At 45.2% G+C, this 17,408-nt stretch overlaps 1 protein-coding gene across 1 annotated transcript in view; it reads right to left on the bottom strand.

Moving 5' to 3' along the window:
* The window catches only part of LOC115095435 (cGMP-dependent protein kinase 2-like), a 169,411-nt gene that overhangs the window by 86,286 nt on the left and 65,717 nt on the right, over positions 1 to 17,408 (bottom strand). Inside the window, 2 exon segments of the mRNA XM_029609064.1 lie at positions 10,760 to 10,854; positions 12,692 to 12,769. Coding sequence (XP_029464924.1) covers positions 10,760 to 10,854; positions 12,692 to 12,769 — 173 coding nt within the window.

Below are 17,408 nucleotides of genomic sequence, written 5' to 3'. Positions count from 1 at the left end.
ACGCGTCCAAACGCGGGCTAACAGTGCACTCCACCAGAGCGCACTGTACTGTATCGACCCATATGTTTGCACCTATAGCTTTCAGCATTTCTCTGGTGCAAAAAATGAAAGTCAAACAAACTATGTAAAAAAAAAAATTCAGATGAAAAAACTTCTCATTCAAGCTGGTTAGTGCTGCACCAACTAGTGGAAAAAAAATCTCGCTTTAACTTTTCATCTGTGGTGCTGGCATCCTCTACACATTCGGAATCAAACATCTGTTTCTTCCTTCACCTTCTTTTCTTGGAAAAGGTTAGCTCGGTCCCAGTTTATTCTGAGATTTCCTGTGTAGAGGCAGAGTCTGAAGCAAACCCATTTTGTCTGAAATCTTGCAGAAACTTTAACACTGCTTTGTTTTGTTTATAAGTTCCAGCAGTGGGGCTCTGAAAGCATTTTTTCGTATGCTTGATTTAAAACACGCCATACAGCTGTAGAGATTATGAAGTGTCCTCTGAGGCTATCACACCGTCCTCGGAGGCTTTCACACCGTCTTGTTTCTGATCTGCTTGGCTTCTGGGGCATAATATATTTCTGTTAGATGATATCAAAGTACCTTTAATAGCGCTGATGTCAGAGACTCCAGTCAGGGTTTGACAACTGTCTGGCTGTAAGCTGGGTAATGTTATGTTACGATTGTGGACCCTTGGGCCGGCTAGAAGATGGTAATGCAGCACTGAAGGGATACCCACAGCGGAGTCGTAGCCGGGAGGCGGACTTGACCAGAGATCCAAGAGAATCTTCACCACTGGAAACCTGAGATCCCCCCGGGGAGGAGCCCTTGGGGACCCGAGCCGCTTGGACTTAGGCACGGACTCTGGGGATGAAGGTATGAAGAGGGTCCTGGGAATAGAGAGACCAAAGAAGAAGTCGGAGCCAGGAGACCAACAGGAACTTCACCACTGGAAGCCCGCGATCACCCTGGGAGGAGCCCGTGAGGACCCGAGCCGCTTGGACTTAGGTGCGGTCTCCAGAGGATGAGGGTCTTGAAGATAAATCTGAATCAAGGCAGGCAGCAGAGATGCAAGACGTGGAGGCAAACCAAGGGTCGGGGCAGGTGGCAGACAGCAGAGACCGAAGACAAGCCAGAAGTCAGGATGGGCAGCAAAGAACAAGCCAAAGTCAGGAGCCAGGAAGACGAGTCAAGGGGACGCAGGAACAGGAGGAGGAACAGGGGCAGGGCTGGAACAGGAACAAGGCTCTAGCAGGACTCAGGAACACGCTGGGTCAGGAACAAGCAGGAACGAAGACAGCAACTAGCAAACTCAGAGAGTGAACCTCATTGCAAGGCGAAGAGTCTGTGAACCAGGTTTAAATAGTTGCCAGCGGCTGATGTCAGTTCAAAGGAGAAATTGAATTTCCCGTACTGGTCCCTTTAAATGAGCTGGCTCTGCGCACGCGCGCATCTAGGGGGTGGGGTGCCATCGCAGTATGAAGTGCAGGAGCTCAGTGGCGTCTCCATCATGGAGACGCTGCCGCGGACAGGCCAGGCTGAGGTCCAAACAGATCAGAGGACCGCTGCGAGTTGCTCCGGGGCTGACTGGGAGAGAGGTAAGAGCCCGGTCGCAGCGTCCCATGACCGGGAATCATAACAGTACCCCCCCCTCTTCGCCCCCTCCTCAGGAGACCTGGTGCATTTGGATGCTCCTGGTGAAAGCGATGGAGAAGTGATTTGTCCAAGATGTTGACTGCCGGTTCCCAAGTATTGTCTTCAGGGCCACAGCCCTCCCAAGATAACAAATACTCCCACTGGCGGTGCTGGAAACGAACATCAAGAACATTGCGAACCTGATAAATGGAACCGTCTTCAGCAGGAGTGTTGGAAGGATCAGGAGTTTTGTGATGGAATCTTGACAGTACCAAAGGTTTAAGTAGAGATATGTGAAAGACATAAATTTTCATCGAACTAGGAAGGGATAGGCGGTAGGAGACGGCACCTACCCTCTTGGATACCCAGAATGGACCAATGAACCGGGGCACCAATCACATGGAAGGGAGGCAAAGGCGAACATGCTTCATGCTTAACCATACCTTATCACCAGGTTGAAATACTGGAGCGGGACGGCGATGTTTGTCTGCATTCCTTTTGGCAATGGCTGCAGTTTGTTGTAGCTTGGTCTGAATGGATTCCCAAAGAGCATGGAGCTGCTGTGCAGATAACTGGGCCACGGGAGATGGTACAGACAAAGGCAGAGGTAATGGTAACTTGGGTTGATGACCATAGACCAGTTGAAAGGGAGACTTGCCCATGGCTGAATGAACATGATTGTTGTAAGAGAATTCAGCCCATGAAAGAAGGGAAACTCAGTTATTTTATTGGTCCCCTACGAACGTTCGAAGGAAGGTCTTTAATGAGCGATTTGTACATTCCACTTGTCCGTTGCTTTGGGGATGAAACGCAGAAGTGAAGTCTAGGCACACTCCAAACTTTTTACAAAGAGCTTTCCAGTATCTAGCCATGAATTATGGACCTCTGTTAGAGGTGATGTGAAGAGGGAGTCCATGAGTACGAAAAATGTGTTGTATGAAGAGTTGTGCTAACTCCGGCGCAGACGGAAGTTTGGGCAGAGGCATAAAATGGGCCATTTTGGAAAACTGATCTACGGTAACTCAAATAATGGTCTTCCCCTCTGATGATGGTAAATCCACTACAAAATCTGTGGACAGAAGCGTCCATGGTTCAGCAAGGACAGGTAGTGGTTATAGAAGCCCCCAGGGGCAACCAGTCAACGGCCTTTGTCTGGCATAGGTTGGACAAGAATCAACGTAGAGGTGAACATCTTGTCTCATGTGAGGCAACCAGTAGTATCGAGCAAGGAGCTCTAAGGTCCTCGCTCTACCAGGATGTCTAGCAGTGAGAGAGTCATGGACCCAGAAAAGTGCCTTTCTTCTCAGACGAACAGGGACTAATGTCTTTCCGGGAGGAGGCAGATCTGTCATAGCCACGACCACACTTGCAAGGTCTAAAATGTACTGGGGTGGATCTGGTGAGTCCTCGGATTCCGTATTCCGTGATAATGCATCAGCTCGTATATTCTTTGCTGCAGGCCTATAACGTAGAGAAAAGTGGAATCAACTGAAAAACAGAGACCAGCAGGCCTGTCTTGGATTCAGCCACTGAGCACAACAGGAACTGCAAATTTTTGTGATCCGTGTATATCACGATGGGATGCTGCTCCCCCTCCAGCCACTGTCTCCATTCCTCAAAGGTGAGCTTAATAGCGAGGAGCTCCTTATCACCGATAACATAATTTTTCTCTGCAGGGGAAAACTTCCTGGAGAAGTAAGAACAAGGTAGTAACCTCCTGTTCTCAGAGACATGACTGAGAACCGCTCCAATCGCAATGTTCGAGGCATCTACTTCCACTATAAAGGGTCATAGAGGATCCGCATGGTGAAGGCAGACATCCTGCAAAAAGGTCTTCATCAATTCTTCAAAGGCTAGACAAGCCGATGGTGGCCATTCCCTAGGGTTAGCACCCTTTTTGGTGAGGGCTGTAAGTGGTGCCACGTTTTGGGAATAGTGAGGGATACACTGTCTGTAAAGGTTTGCAAATCCAAGGAACTGTAGGGCTTTGATCCCTACAGGCTACGGACAATCCTTGATAGCGGAAATCTTGTCTGGGTCCATTTGGAAACTGGTTGACGAGACAATGTAGCCCAGGAAGGGTAGTGACTCCTGTTCAAACATACACTTTTCAAGTTTAGCGAAAAGACGATTATCTCTAAGGTGTTGTAATACCTGTCTCACATGGTGGCGATGAGACGACAGATCTTTGGAGTGAATCAAGACATCGTCTAGATAGACTATCATGGATGAGTGAAGCATGTCCCTGAATACCTCATTCATTAGGTTTTGGAAAACCGCTGGATCATTACTAAGCCCAAAGGGCATAACAAGGTACTCATAATGTCCGTTGCATGTGTTGAAAGTGGTCTTCCATTCATCTCCGGGGCGAATTTGTACCAGATTGTAAGCGCAACAGAGATCGAGTTTAGTGAAGATTTTAGCTCCTTGTAGCCGGTCTAGGAGTTCCGGGATGAGTGAAAGAGGATACCTGTCTCGACAAGTGATAGCGTTGAGACCTCTATAATCTATGCGACCCATCCTTTTAGCAACAAAGAAGAAACCAGCCCCCGCTGGCAAGTTAGATGGGCGAATGAATCCACGATCCAGGTTTTCTTTGATGTACTTTGACATGGCTTGCGTCTCTGGAAGGGACAACGGGTATACCCGTCCCCTTGAAGGAGTTGTGCCAGGCAATAGCTCTATAGCGCAATCAAAAGGCGAGTGCTGTGGTAAAAGTTCCGCCATCTTTTTAGAAAAGACATCCTGGTAAGCAGCATAGTGAGATGGTAAAGTAAGTGACGTAGCCATCAATGCCAGTCCAGGCCGGGGTATCATCGGGAAGCAGGACGAGAAGCAGTGTGGACTCCAGGCTGCAATCTGCAGGGTGTCCCAGTGGATGGTAGGAGAATGTTCTTGGAGCCATGGTAGTCCCAGAACAATAGGATGGACGGCCTTCTCAAGAACTAGAAAGGAGATCTCATCCATATGGAGTGCTCCAGTGCGGAGAGTCAGAGGTGCAGTCAACACAGAGATACTCCCAGGAAGCAGCGTGCCATGAATAGAGGAAATCCAAAGCGGAGGGTTACGAGGGACTACTGGGAGTCATATTTGTTGTACCAAATCCATGAGAATAAAGTTCCCCCATGCTCCAGAGTCAATAAATGCAAGAGTGGAGAAGGTTCCCACGGGGAACTCAAGAGTCACTGGTACCGTACATTGAGGAACAGAATTAATGCAGCCTAGGGATAGCTCCCCAATCATACCTAGGCGCTGAATTTTTCTGGTCTTTCAGGGCACCATGCTAAGAAATGCCCTTTATTCCCACAGTATAGACAAAGGCCTAGCGTGCGTCGACGTCTCCTCTCTTCAGAAGAAAGAGAGCTTCGTCCCAGTTGCATGGGCTCTATGCTTGATTGCCTGAGGAGGCAGAGGGAGCAGCCAAGGGTCGAGAGAATGCAGGTGCCAGGGTAACCAGTCTTCGGGCCATTCTACCTTCTCGAGTCCGTTGTTGAAGCCTTCGGTCGATCCTTCCTGCTAGGTCAATCAAACTGTTAAGGTCGTCTAGAAGGTCTCTAGCTGCCAGCTCATCTTTGATGCATGAGGATAGCCCTTCTAAGAAGATTCCGTGAAGACTGTCCTCTCTCCAGTTCAACTCGGTAGCTAAGGTGCGGAACTCTACCGCATATTCGGCCAGTGGGCGGGACCCCTGGTGCAGGCGCAGCAAATCAGAAACTGCCATAGATTTACGTGCTGGTTCATTGAATATTTGTTTGAACGTGGTTACAAAGTGCTGAAGATTTCCCAGAATGGGATCATTATGTTCCCATAGTGGGGAGGCCCAGGCCAGGGCCCTCCCATCCAGCAAGGATACGATGTAGCTGGTTTTTACCAGTTCCGAAGGGAATTGGGTAGGCAGTAGAGTAAACCGCATATAGCACTGATTGAGGAAACCTGGGCACTGTTTGACATTGCCTGAATACCGGGGTGGAGCCGGTAGATGGGTAGAGGCTGCCGGGCTGGGAGTCGTAACAGAGTCTGGAGGGGGAGGCGCTACTGGAGGGGTGGAATCCACGCAGTTTGCTAACCTGTCTACCATGGCAGCTAGGACATCCAGGCAGTGTTGTTGCTGCTGCAGGCACTGAGCAATACCAGGAATGGCCTGGAGGCCGGATAGATCTGCCGGATCCATGGCCTTCCAAACTGTTACAATTGTGGACCCTTGGGCCGGCTAGAAGATGGTGATGCAGCGCTGAAGGGATACCCACAGAGGAGTCGTAGCCAGGAGGAGGACTTGAACCAGAGATCCAAGAGAATCTTCACCACTGGAGACCCAAGATCCCCCTAGGAGGAGCCCTTGGGGACCCAAGCTGCTTGGATTTAGGTGCAGACTCTGGGGATGAAGGTATGAAGAGGGTCCTGGGAATAGAGAGACCAAAGAAGAAGTCGGAGCCAGGAGACAAACAGGAACTTCACCACTGGAAGCCCGCGATCCCCCTGGGTGGAGCCCGTGAGACCCGAGCCGCTTGGACTTAGGTGCGGTCTCCGGAGGATGAGGGTCTTGAAGATAAATCCGGATCAAAGCAGGCAGCAGAGATGCAAGACGTGGAGGCAAACCAAGGGTCGGGGCAGGCAGCAGACAGCAGAGACTGAAGAACAAGCCGAAGTCAGGAGCCAGGAAGACGAGTCAAGGGGATGCAGGAACAGGAGCAGGAACAGGAGCAGGGCTGGAACAGGAACAAGGCTGGAGCAATACTCAGGAACACGCTGGGTCAGGAACAAGCAGGAACGAAGACAGCAACTAGCAAACTCAAAGAGTGAACCTCGTTGCAAGGCGAAGAGGGAGACTGTGAGCAAGGTTTAAATAGTTACCAGCATCTGACATCAGTTCAAAGGAGAAATTGAATTTCCCGCACTGGTCCCTTTAAATGAGCCAGCTCTGTGCGCGCGTGCATCTAGGGGGCAGGGTGCCGTCGTGGCAGGAAGTGCAGGAGTTCATGGAGATGCCGCCGCGGTCAGGCCAGGCTGCGGCCCAAACAGATCAGAGGACCGCCGCGAGTTGCTCCGGGGCTGACTGGGAGAGAGGTAAGAGCCCGGTTGCGGCGTCCCGTGACTGGGGATCATAACATATTAGGTATAGACCACCATCGAGTAGAAGTGAAAATAACAAATACACACTGTAATACCCTAAAAAAATTATAGCGATGTCACAGTTATGACCGCTAATGGCATGAACAGAGCGTTTTTATACAATGTCAAGCATTCTTTTTCGTGGACCATGACTTTTGCCATTCTTCATATTGCTTGCATTGTCATAACACTGTCATTATTAATATTCATTTAAAAGTTCTGGAGTGGACCAAAAGGGAACAGGAGCAGGGCTGGAACAGGAACAAGGTTGGAGCAGGACCCCAGTAGTGACTTCTATTTTGGATTTAATTGCTTGCCTTTCAAAAATCCAAGCTCAAAGCAAGATACAATTCAGGTGCAATAGACATCCCCCTGCCCCAGAAGACTTAAAATCTAAAAGTTTGTACTTGAGGCAATGGAGGATGAAGTGACTCACCCAAGGTCACAAGGAGAATCAGTGGTAGAAGTCGGATTTGAACCCTGGCTCTCACTTACTAATCTAACCATTAGATACTCTTTCTTCCACAACAAGGAACCAAGTAAAATGTTCTCTAACTAATGTACCACCAGCTAGCTTGCAATAATCAAAGCAGCGTGTAACTGAAAGCTGCTCAGTGTAGATACTGTTTGGAGGGTTGTCCATATTTACACCAGAATATTTTGTATGATGAACTTTTTCAGAAATGACATGAAGAATGTTTATTCCATTCTAGCAATTAGTTCATTTTGACTATCTTTGCTGAGGTAATGCTGAACAATTTCTCTTAATTCATCTCAGGAATTCATCATAGGATCACATTTTGCCAACAATTCAACCTGGTGAAGAAAATTTTCATTACTACGATCATGTGGTTTCTCTGTAGCTCCAGTGAAATTTAGATTTTGTTCTGCCAGTTGACAAGCAAGTCAAATGATTCTCGTTAGAACAGATCTCCAGTAATTTCTTTCCATTGCAATTAACTCCATAGTGACAGTTTTATTGCCACTGATTCCTGCTTTCATATTTTACCCTGCCTCAGGGCCAGCAGGAGGCATTAGGCGAACTAGGCAGCCACCTAGGGCACCGGAAGCGGGCAAGGCACCGTGACCGCTGTGGTCAATGTGAAGGCATCGCATGGCACTATGTATACATTGGAGACATTTACATACACAAAGAATACCAATGGTGTCCAAATACATTTTTCTTTCACCAAGAACCTATATAATACATGTATACATTAGGCTTGATCGACCATCATAATAGGTATCATCGTATAGCTTGAATTAACACTTTAATACTCCACCTTCTGTTTAATCATAGGTCAATATTTTTTATCTTATGCGAATATCACCTATAAGTTGAAGAACAGTGCGGGTGAAATAAATGAGCCCTTGACAAAGGATTTCCAACATCCGAAACACGGTCCTGTGTCGGGCAGAGCAAGCAGAATGGCACAGTCTACGGGGCCATTTTATTTGGACAATTTGGCTTTCATTCATTAAGCTAAGTAACGATATGATATGATTCATGATTGTAAAATTACAAGAAAATTTAAAGAGCACAACAGAGGTGATATTCGCATAAGATAAAAAATATTGACCTATGATTAAACAGAAGGTGGAGCATTAAAGTGTTAATTCAAGCTATACGATGATACCTATTATGATGGTCAATCAAGCCTAATGTATACATATATTATATAGGTTCTTGGTGAAAGATAAATTTATTTGGACACCATTGGTATTCTTTGTGTATGTGGGTTACTGTTTAGCAACGGTCCAACACAAAATTATTTATAATCAAAAGGACTGTGGTACTAGTATTGGTTTACATTGGAGACATTGCCAGAGAGAGAGAGATCACGTGATAGGGTGATGTCACCGCCTAGGGTGGCTGAACATCTTGCACTGCCCTGCCTCCATGTTTGTTGCATATATCTGCTGATGAGTGTTCATGTTCTTTGAGACAAGAATGAATGTGTTTCCATGCCTTGGTGTGATTGTGGTTTCCAATAAGAGTACAACAAAAGCAAAATACTATATTTGCTGATGCTGAATACCGAAGACATGACTGGAGAACACAGTCCCCATTTTTCAATTTAATGTAATGGTTCTCTTTTATAAAGCATCTAGTAACTGCATGGTTATTTTATGGAAATTCAGTATTTGTTTAGAACCTCTTTGGATAAGCTCTCTTCTCTGGTTGACTGTTATTCTTGCTGGTAAAAAACATGGAATGTGAAGAAGCCCGTTGGGGTGATTGTTGGGTATTTTATATTTTGTAGTGGGTGGTCTGGGATTTAATTGTGTATACATGTTTTAGGAGTTTGTATGTATGGATATGTGAGATGAATGATTGGAGTATGTGTGGTATGATTTTGGAGTGTGAATTATGGGAGGGTATAAATGTATTTAAAGTGATATATGTAGGAGAATAAGTTATGCTTTGTATAACTATTTGTAAAAAAATGTCCTTATTTTTAATAAAGAAAATTATTGTGAAGGTGACTGATATTTATGATTTTTGTAAGGCTATCTACCCCTGATATCTGTTAGATGTAGTGAATGTTATTCTTTCTGGCCATAATGTTGGGTCATCAGTCAACATCTCAGTGATCTTCATGGACTGATTCTGCCTCAGACCAATGTCCTTGGCATTGGTCTCAAAGATTTCCCCAGTTTCAACTTTCTTCTCAAAAGTCTCAGTGGATGGAGTGACAGAAGTTGCACATTATCTATTTTCTATCTCTTGTGGTGTAAAAAATGCAGTTAATTTAGGATAAGCTCCCAAGCATTTGGCCTTTTTGTCAGTTGCATGTTTTTCTTAATCACTCCTGGGATAAGTGTGCTTCATCTCTAGCGCTAGTTTTTTTTTTTCTAAATTATATTAACTTATTAGTGGTTTTAATTTCAACCAATTCATAATTTCTTTCTACAAATGTTCTTTCATAGATTTTGCAGACATCATGAGATTAGAAGTTAGCTGGTCCCTGAGTTTTAAAAATGTTTGTTGAGTCTAGCTTGCTTCAGGATCCTGCATGAGTGAGAGCCCTCTCTGTCTGCCCACGCCTTCCCTAACCAGCACACTCAGTCCACATACCCCGGTCTCCACACATCCCCCTCCCCTAAAGGTGGCACAGCTTTGCCTTCACACATACCTCAGGCAACAATGTGTTTTCTGTTAGATGGGAGCATTTTCAAAACGTGGGCGTTGGCCTGGTACTAGCCTCATGCGCCACAAGATTAGTAGAATCCACCTCAGTCTGCCTAGGATTTTTGATAAGGTCTCTGGGCCAGGCTTCCCACAGCAACAGCCCAAATACGGTGGGCAGCTGCAGGACAGGCTTCCCCATGAATGCCAGGACCTCCATTGCTGCCCGCCTGCAAGATGTATAGAGTCTTCTGCAGCAGAGGCGATGGCAGGATGGACTCGACTGTGCCCACTGCCTCCAGGGCAGTCTTCAGCAGTGGCCGCAGGACTGGCTTCACATAAAGGAGAACAGGGCCCCTTGTAGCCGTGGGACCCCAGGCACTTGCCCTGCTTCCCCACCCGCCCATTCCAGCTCTGGTTATCAGAAAGACTGACTGAGCTGTACCTGTTTAGAAATCCTTCCATGTTTCAAGTGGACTGATGAAACCTATTGTATTTTTGTGCCAATATATGCTCCATTTTACTGGCGTCACCAACATTTTCAGTAGCTGGAACATCACCCAATACATTTTATTAATTCTGACTTAATGTAATTTGCTATTGTCAGTCTTCATCTACTCCTGAGCAGATAGTACTGACCCCATTAGACCATGTGAAGTCCTATGGTGGATTTATAATGTAGGCAAATAAGCACTTTTAAGATTAGACTTATGTCCATCTCCAGAGATGAAAATCTCATTCATTAACTCCCTACCAGGATTTTCAAAAGCTAGTGCTTTTCCACGCCCTCTGAAACCCCATCTGAAGGTGCTATACATGTCATTCCTAGTTACAAGCAATCACAGGGAAAACTCTGAGTTTACAGGGAATGGAAAATCAGGAGATGACAACGATACCTGATTAACGCCTTCTCTCCAAAGTAGTCCCCGACTCCCAGAGTTTTAATCTCCTGGGGTTCCTGAGATCCCTCTAATGTCTGTGTCACACACACCTGTCAAATGGGACAACAAAAGAGCCACAGAATGTTCATAGTGTCCACCTCTGAAATGGAAAAACCCAGTACCAAATTCAAACTCCCTCCTTAAATGCTGCTACTTGCCCTGAGAGTGGAGATAAAAGATGAATGGAGTGGAGGGGGGTGGGGTGGGGTTGGGGGAAGAAGGCCAGGATAAAAGGGCCTTGACCTGGATATAGGGGTAAAGGGAGGTACAGCAGCTCTGGATTGGATAAGAGGAGTTACAGAGAGATGCTCCAAATGAAATACAAGAGAAGCGCAGGGGGCATATTTCAATTCTCCTGTTTTTGGGAAGGGGGGTTTGGCCCTGCATGTTCTCCTGATTCGTTAGGTTTCCCCAGCTCAGGTGGAACCAGCCTCTCCTGGCAACAGCAGCATGAGCTATTCACAGAAACATAAAATATGGCAGTTAAGAACCATAAGGGCTCATCTAGTCTGGATAATTGAGTTCCCCTTGCAGGCCCCACTTGTTCTCTGTCTTCCCCTTCACACCTTCACGAAGTAGTTTGCTGCGTTAGTTCACTTAAATGCACAGAAATAAAGATTAACAAATAAAAACAAACACATGTAGAAGGTGATAGTTTTTATGGGATTAATTTAATACATTTCGGGGCCAATTTTCAAAGGGTTTAGGCTCCTAACTTTGGGACTTAGCCTTCTATATTGTTCCTTTTGAAAATCTACTAGGGCTGAATGTCTAAATATTGTGAATTTTCAGCTGAAAAAACTTAGGCATCTAAGTTGGGCTGAAAGTAAGTACCTAACTTAGGAGTCTAAGAGGTAGATTTTAATAGGCATGTGCACGCGTGCATGTGTGCGTGCTACCCGGCGCGCACTCTTGGACGCGACATTTTATAACGTGCGCGCCACTGCGCGCACGTTATAAAATCAGCGGGCCACGCGCACACAGGTGCCGGATTTTGTAATCTGAGTGCACATGTGTGCGTGGCGCTTGCAAGGGGGTGGGAGGGAACTTCCCTATCAACTACCCTAACCTCCCTTCCCCTTCCCCTCTCCTCCACACCCCCTAAATGTCACATTCTTTCGTTTTGTTTTTTTGTTGTTTCTTAAGTTGCTGCTCCTCCGGAGCAGAAGCAACTTGCATGCACCGGCTGACTGCTGGCGCGCACTTCCCCGGCAAGGCAGCAAATGGGCGCTGTACTGGCGCCTCCAGCCCCGCCCCCTCCCCACCCCGTTAACTGGGCTCGGCACTTCGGCACATAACGGGGGTTACGCACGTGGCCGGACCCCTTTGAAGATGCGCGCGGCACGCACAAGGCCAGCCACGCGCGTAACCCCCGTTTCTGACGCGCGCACCTTTTTTAAAATCGACCCGAAATTTTAGGAGCTCAGCTTTTCATGAATATCGGCCTCTTGATTAGTTCTCGAGAGCCAATACTCTCTTCTTCAGGTCAGAATTCAAATGAGCGGAAGATGACATTTACCAGGAAATGTAAAGCAGTAAGGTTGCAATAAGTGAAGTATGAAAGACATTACAATGATTTTGTGAAGGGGAAGGGCTGAATACAAGGTTTTGAAGTTAAAATGATTAGACACTTTGGAGCTGGCGAAAAAAAAAAAAAAAAGAACTCAATAAAAAACTTAGGTATCTTAACACATTATGGACTATAAAATGATATTGCCCATCACCTTCTGTTCACCCATCAAACCTCCCTCAGCCCTTTGCCCTGACCCCCTTCCCCTGCAATCTGTCACTGTAATGCAAAAGTCCCTTTGTAAATTACCCCCATAAAAAGAAAATGGAGGGGGCTGAAAAAAATCCTCTCATTCCGTCCTCTGAGCCTCCCCGTACCTTTCCTTTGGCGATGATAAAGAAGGTGTTCCCCTCTTCTCCCTCGCGGATGATGTAGTCCCCTTTGTCGTAGTAATCCTGTATGGGAAGGAGAATTTATAGTGGTCTGCGATCCAATGTGAGGCAGGATCTAGAGCAGAAATCAGTACAGGGCTGCACTGGAAACACTGCAGCCCTCTGCTTTTGAACATCCAAACTTAATACTATACCCCTTAGAGGCAAAATATAATGGAGGTTTGAAGTTATGCTCATTGCAACCAAAGCGGTAAAAATAATCATTTATCCTGTAACATGGACATGGAGAATTGTGGCTTATTTGGGTAAGTTTGCTCTTCTAACTTGCTGGGGTCTGCAGAGAATTTGAGAAGACTATGCAATTAATAACAGCAATAAAGTCTAATGTGCAAAACAATTCGTGCTGGTGAGAAGCTGGTAAACGCCTACAAATGATACTCAAATGCACACCAGGAGGACTGCGAAAGCCCTTGAAAAGCGCATCATGGCATCGCTAGTAAGCATTATTTTGAAATGCTGCAATTTCAGGCTTGCCTTGGAGGAAAAAGCACATCTTTGGTGGCAGCCATGCATACTTAGGCCTTCTCTATACACCTCCTTCCCACCCCCTTTGGGAATAATTATCCATACCTTGTAGAGGAAAACAAAAGGCTGCGGTTTTATTTACAATCATGTTCATTTAACACCAGCACAGAAAACATCTTGGAGGCAACAGACAAAGGCAACAAAACAAATGAAACAAAATCCCCGCTATGGGCAGCTTTTAGAACCTTATCATAGCAATCCATTGTCTTATGCTGAGAAGGGGATCTCCCAGCTGTATGGCTGGACCGCTTGCAGAAGGCTGCTCCTAGCCTTTGCCACCACCTGCCTTACAAGCTGAGTGACCTCCCACCGCATCATTATGTATTTCACCTGGGACTGCAGCAAACTGCCATACTGCTGTGTAGAGCTGGGCAGCCCCGCTGACTCTCCCCAAGGGTGATGCACTGCGAAATGGCTTGACGCTTTCCAGGTTTGCCCCTCAATGTGTCTGTGCATTTTTATAGTGAAACCCCCAGGAAGCAACTCCTCCCCCCACCCCAATTTCTTAACACGTCTGGGGCCTGAGCACTCCGTTTCGATATGTTGCATGTGGCGTGGTCCCGCTGAGTTACAGCATCCCAAAAATGCTACCTAAGCTGCCCTTCCCCTCTTGCTTGGCCTCAACTCTCTTTCCTGCCTGATCTCTTTAGATCTAAAATATGAGTCCCATACATTTCCACTGACTGCTCTACACTGCCCCCTTTTATCCTCCCTGGTTTGCCCTCCCACTGTTCTCCTTTGCACGGCTCCCTAGTGATTGTCTTGATTGGAGACCAGCAACAGTAAACCTTTCCTACTATACCCCTCCCTCTAACTGCTCCCACAAGAAGTGTGTGTGTGTGTGTGTGTGTGTGTGTGTGTGTGTGTGTGTGTGTGTGGTGGTGAGAGAGAAGGTTTACAGGCAGGAAGGCATTGAAGATGGTGCTACTGTGTTTTCATGTTAGGACCTAAGTAGCCACTGCTATTCTAAGCACACAGCTGAGAAACAAAGCTGTCCCCTCTGCTTTCATTAGCAAGCTTTCAGTGTGATTATGCAAACTCGTTAAAGTGTAATACAGGAAACCATTACAAGTGAAGTTTCTTGCTGAGTTACTGGAAATCTGGCAAGAATATGCCCCCTCCTAACTCAAATATTGGCCACGTAGGAGTCAATTTTTCAAAGAGTTTAAGTGCCTAACTTTGAGAGTTGAGCACTAAATCAGCACCTTAACTGACTCGGGATGAGTACCTAAACTTAGGGGCTTAAAAGGAAGTGGCAAGGGGGCATAGAGCAAGAAAAAAAATGTTAGGCATTTAGTTACACTCTTAAAACCGGACAAATGAATTGCAGACCTAAATTTCAGTCCCTAAATTTTAGGTCCCTAAATTTCTGTAAAATTTCATTTGACAATATAGGCCCCTAAATTCAGTTGAAAATCTCCCTAAATTTAGTGACCTAATTTACGCACTGAGAATTTTTTGAAAATTGGCCCCTCAGACTATAATTGTTGGCATATGTGTAAGACAGAAAGCTGGAAATAAATCATGCTTAGCTTGTAAAGGTACAATAATGGGAACTCATTCCGAGTGTGGTAAACTGTAAGATATATTATTTATGTAGCTATTAATTAAGATTCCAAGGGGGCACCCAGTTAGCTCTGGATTTTAGATGCACTGTAGCAGCCTGATTTTAGAATTGGAGTGGGGTCTGTAAGAAGCTTGGTATCCTGCTGTGGCGTCCTTTTTACTGTAGCAAGGTTAGAAAGTTTGACATTATTTCCATAGTTGATCTCTTTAGTCATCGCAGTATGCCTTTTTATCATTCTAAAACATGCACCCCAGTCCTAGATTTCCAGGCCTATCCCCCATGTGATCTGCTGTATGCTATCCTCAGTATCCTGCACAATGCATTGAGACAGTGGTTAGAAAATTAAGACTGAACTTGCTCCTCATGATGACAGTGAATTATTTTGGCCCTACTGAATAACGCATCCCCCTCTTAATTTAAGGAATATTTACCAACATGTGCTAATGCACATTTATGTGCATTGTTGTGCATTAAGGCACAGTTAGAAAATAGACCCCTACTGAGATCAACTGGGCTTATTAACTTAACAGTCTGCGGTAATGCAAGTATTATTGGACATCAGTAAATATGAAGTACTTGAAGTAACGTGTAACATGAATATAAACAGGTTTTACATTTCTTACAGAGAATGAATTTGATTTTATAGGACAGTGGTTCCCAACCCTGTCCTGGGGACCCCCCAGCCAGTCGGGTTTTCTGGATGTCCACAATGAATATGCATGAGAGAAAATCTGCATGTTATGTAGTCAGTGCATGCAAATTTTCTCTCATGCATATTCATTGTGGACATCCTGAAAACCCGACTGGCTGGGGGGGTCCCCAGGACAGGGTTGGGAACCACTGTTATAGAGAGACAGTCTGAGACAGAAGAAAGACAATAACTTATCAAATCAGCAAAACAACTATGTACTGATCTCCTGCGACTTGATCAATCCCTCGATGGAAGTAGCACTGACCTTGCAGTAACTTCCATTGTGTGTCTAAGTATATTCTAAAGTTTCCTTTGAAGAGCTAGGCCCCTACTCAGTGCATGATACCTAGTTTGTATTTTTGTTTTTTATTTAGTGTATATAATCTCTCGGAACATCAATATCTTAAAATACTAGACCAGTCTTCTATATTGTAGACTACATTTTTTAAGGCCAATATTACATTGTCCTGTTTGGGTTTTTTTGCCCATCTCCTTCATTTTATGTACCATTTTAGTAATCCACATTTCAGCACACTCAACTATTGACCTCTGCTACTTATTGGATGAAGTACTAAAGTGCACTGAATTTAGCACAAAAATCGTGATTTTGTGCTTGCAAGTTTTCTACTGGAACTCATATGCAAATGAGCCTGTTTAAAAACTTAACATGCAGAAGTTTCCAACGGACAACTTTGAGGAAAAGATAACTACACCTCAGCAAGGTATAGGTATCTTTTTTTGCAAAAATGGACTTATGAAAGCCTTTTTGCACTTATTTTAGCACTGCGAACATAGTTTTTTGCATAAATATGTTTATTAATTTTAAAGCACAAATCATAAACATACAGATGATAAACATATGACATGGCTTACATATAAGACCACCCTCATCCCATAACCCACCCTTTCCTCCCCCAGCAATTCGCCCTCCCCACAGTGAGAAGACACCTTTCATAGTTAATATAAAATAAAAAAGTCACAAGCAAGGTGTATCCCAAGTCAATCCTAGTGAGTAACATAGCAAACTGATACATCATGGTTAAAACAGTAAAGACATACCCTCAGCTAGAAATAGGAGAGAGAGCAATCATTGAGAAACTATAACACACTATGGTTTAGTAGAAAACTCTTCTTAAAAGAAGGATCAAAGTCTAAGTGTGTCACAAATACCCTGCGGCACGTGATCCATATAGCTTCCCCATATTTCCATGAATTGCCGAGAGCGATTAGAATTCATGAACTAGGTTTTATAGTCCAACAGCAATAAGTCCAGCATATTGGCTGACCACTGTATCTTGTACAGAGCCTCTGGTGAAAGTCATTTGACCAATATACACTTTTTTGCACACGCCAAAGCTTTATATAAAAACTCCATATGTTTATTTGAGAGCTGTGATGCATCAAGTGGTAAACCACAAAAACACAGTTGAGCTTGTCTAGGGCGTCCCCCTCGGATGAGGTCATTTACCATGGACTTAAGCCGGCTGGCCCTGTCTGCCTATGACTTGGCAACGAGTTCTAGGGATGTGAATCGTTTTCCATATCGTCTTAACGATAGAAATCGTGTGGCAGGGCAAGAAAATCGTCTTAGGCACGATTTTTTAGTTAAAAAATCGTTAAAAATCGTTTTTTCCGATTAGTGCGAACTAACTCGAGTTAGTGCGCACTAACAGGAGTTAGTGCGCACTAACTGGGAGTTAGTGTGCACTAACTGAAAATGATACAATTTGACACTTTTCAGGTCAGTTAAGGTCAGTTTAGGAATGAATATGTATTCCTATTGGCTGCCCTCTTATTTATTCATGTCACCAAGTTTCCTACTGACAGTATATGGGGGATGGGAAATGGAAACAGTTGGT

The sequence above is a fragment of the Rhinatrema bivittatum genome, chromosome 7 (genome assembly GCF_901001135.1).
Source record: "Rhinatrema bivittatum chromosome 7, aRhiBiv1.1, whole genome shotgun sequence".
Taxonomy (NCBI): Eukaryota; Metazoa; Chordata; class Amphibia; order Gymnophiona; family Rhinatrematidae; genus Rhinatrema; species Rhinatrema bivittatum.
The sequence above is the reverse complement of the archived record's forward strand: the minus strand, read 5'-3'. Positions and strand labels throughout refer to the sequence as shown.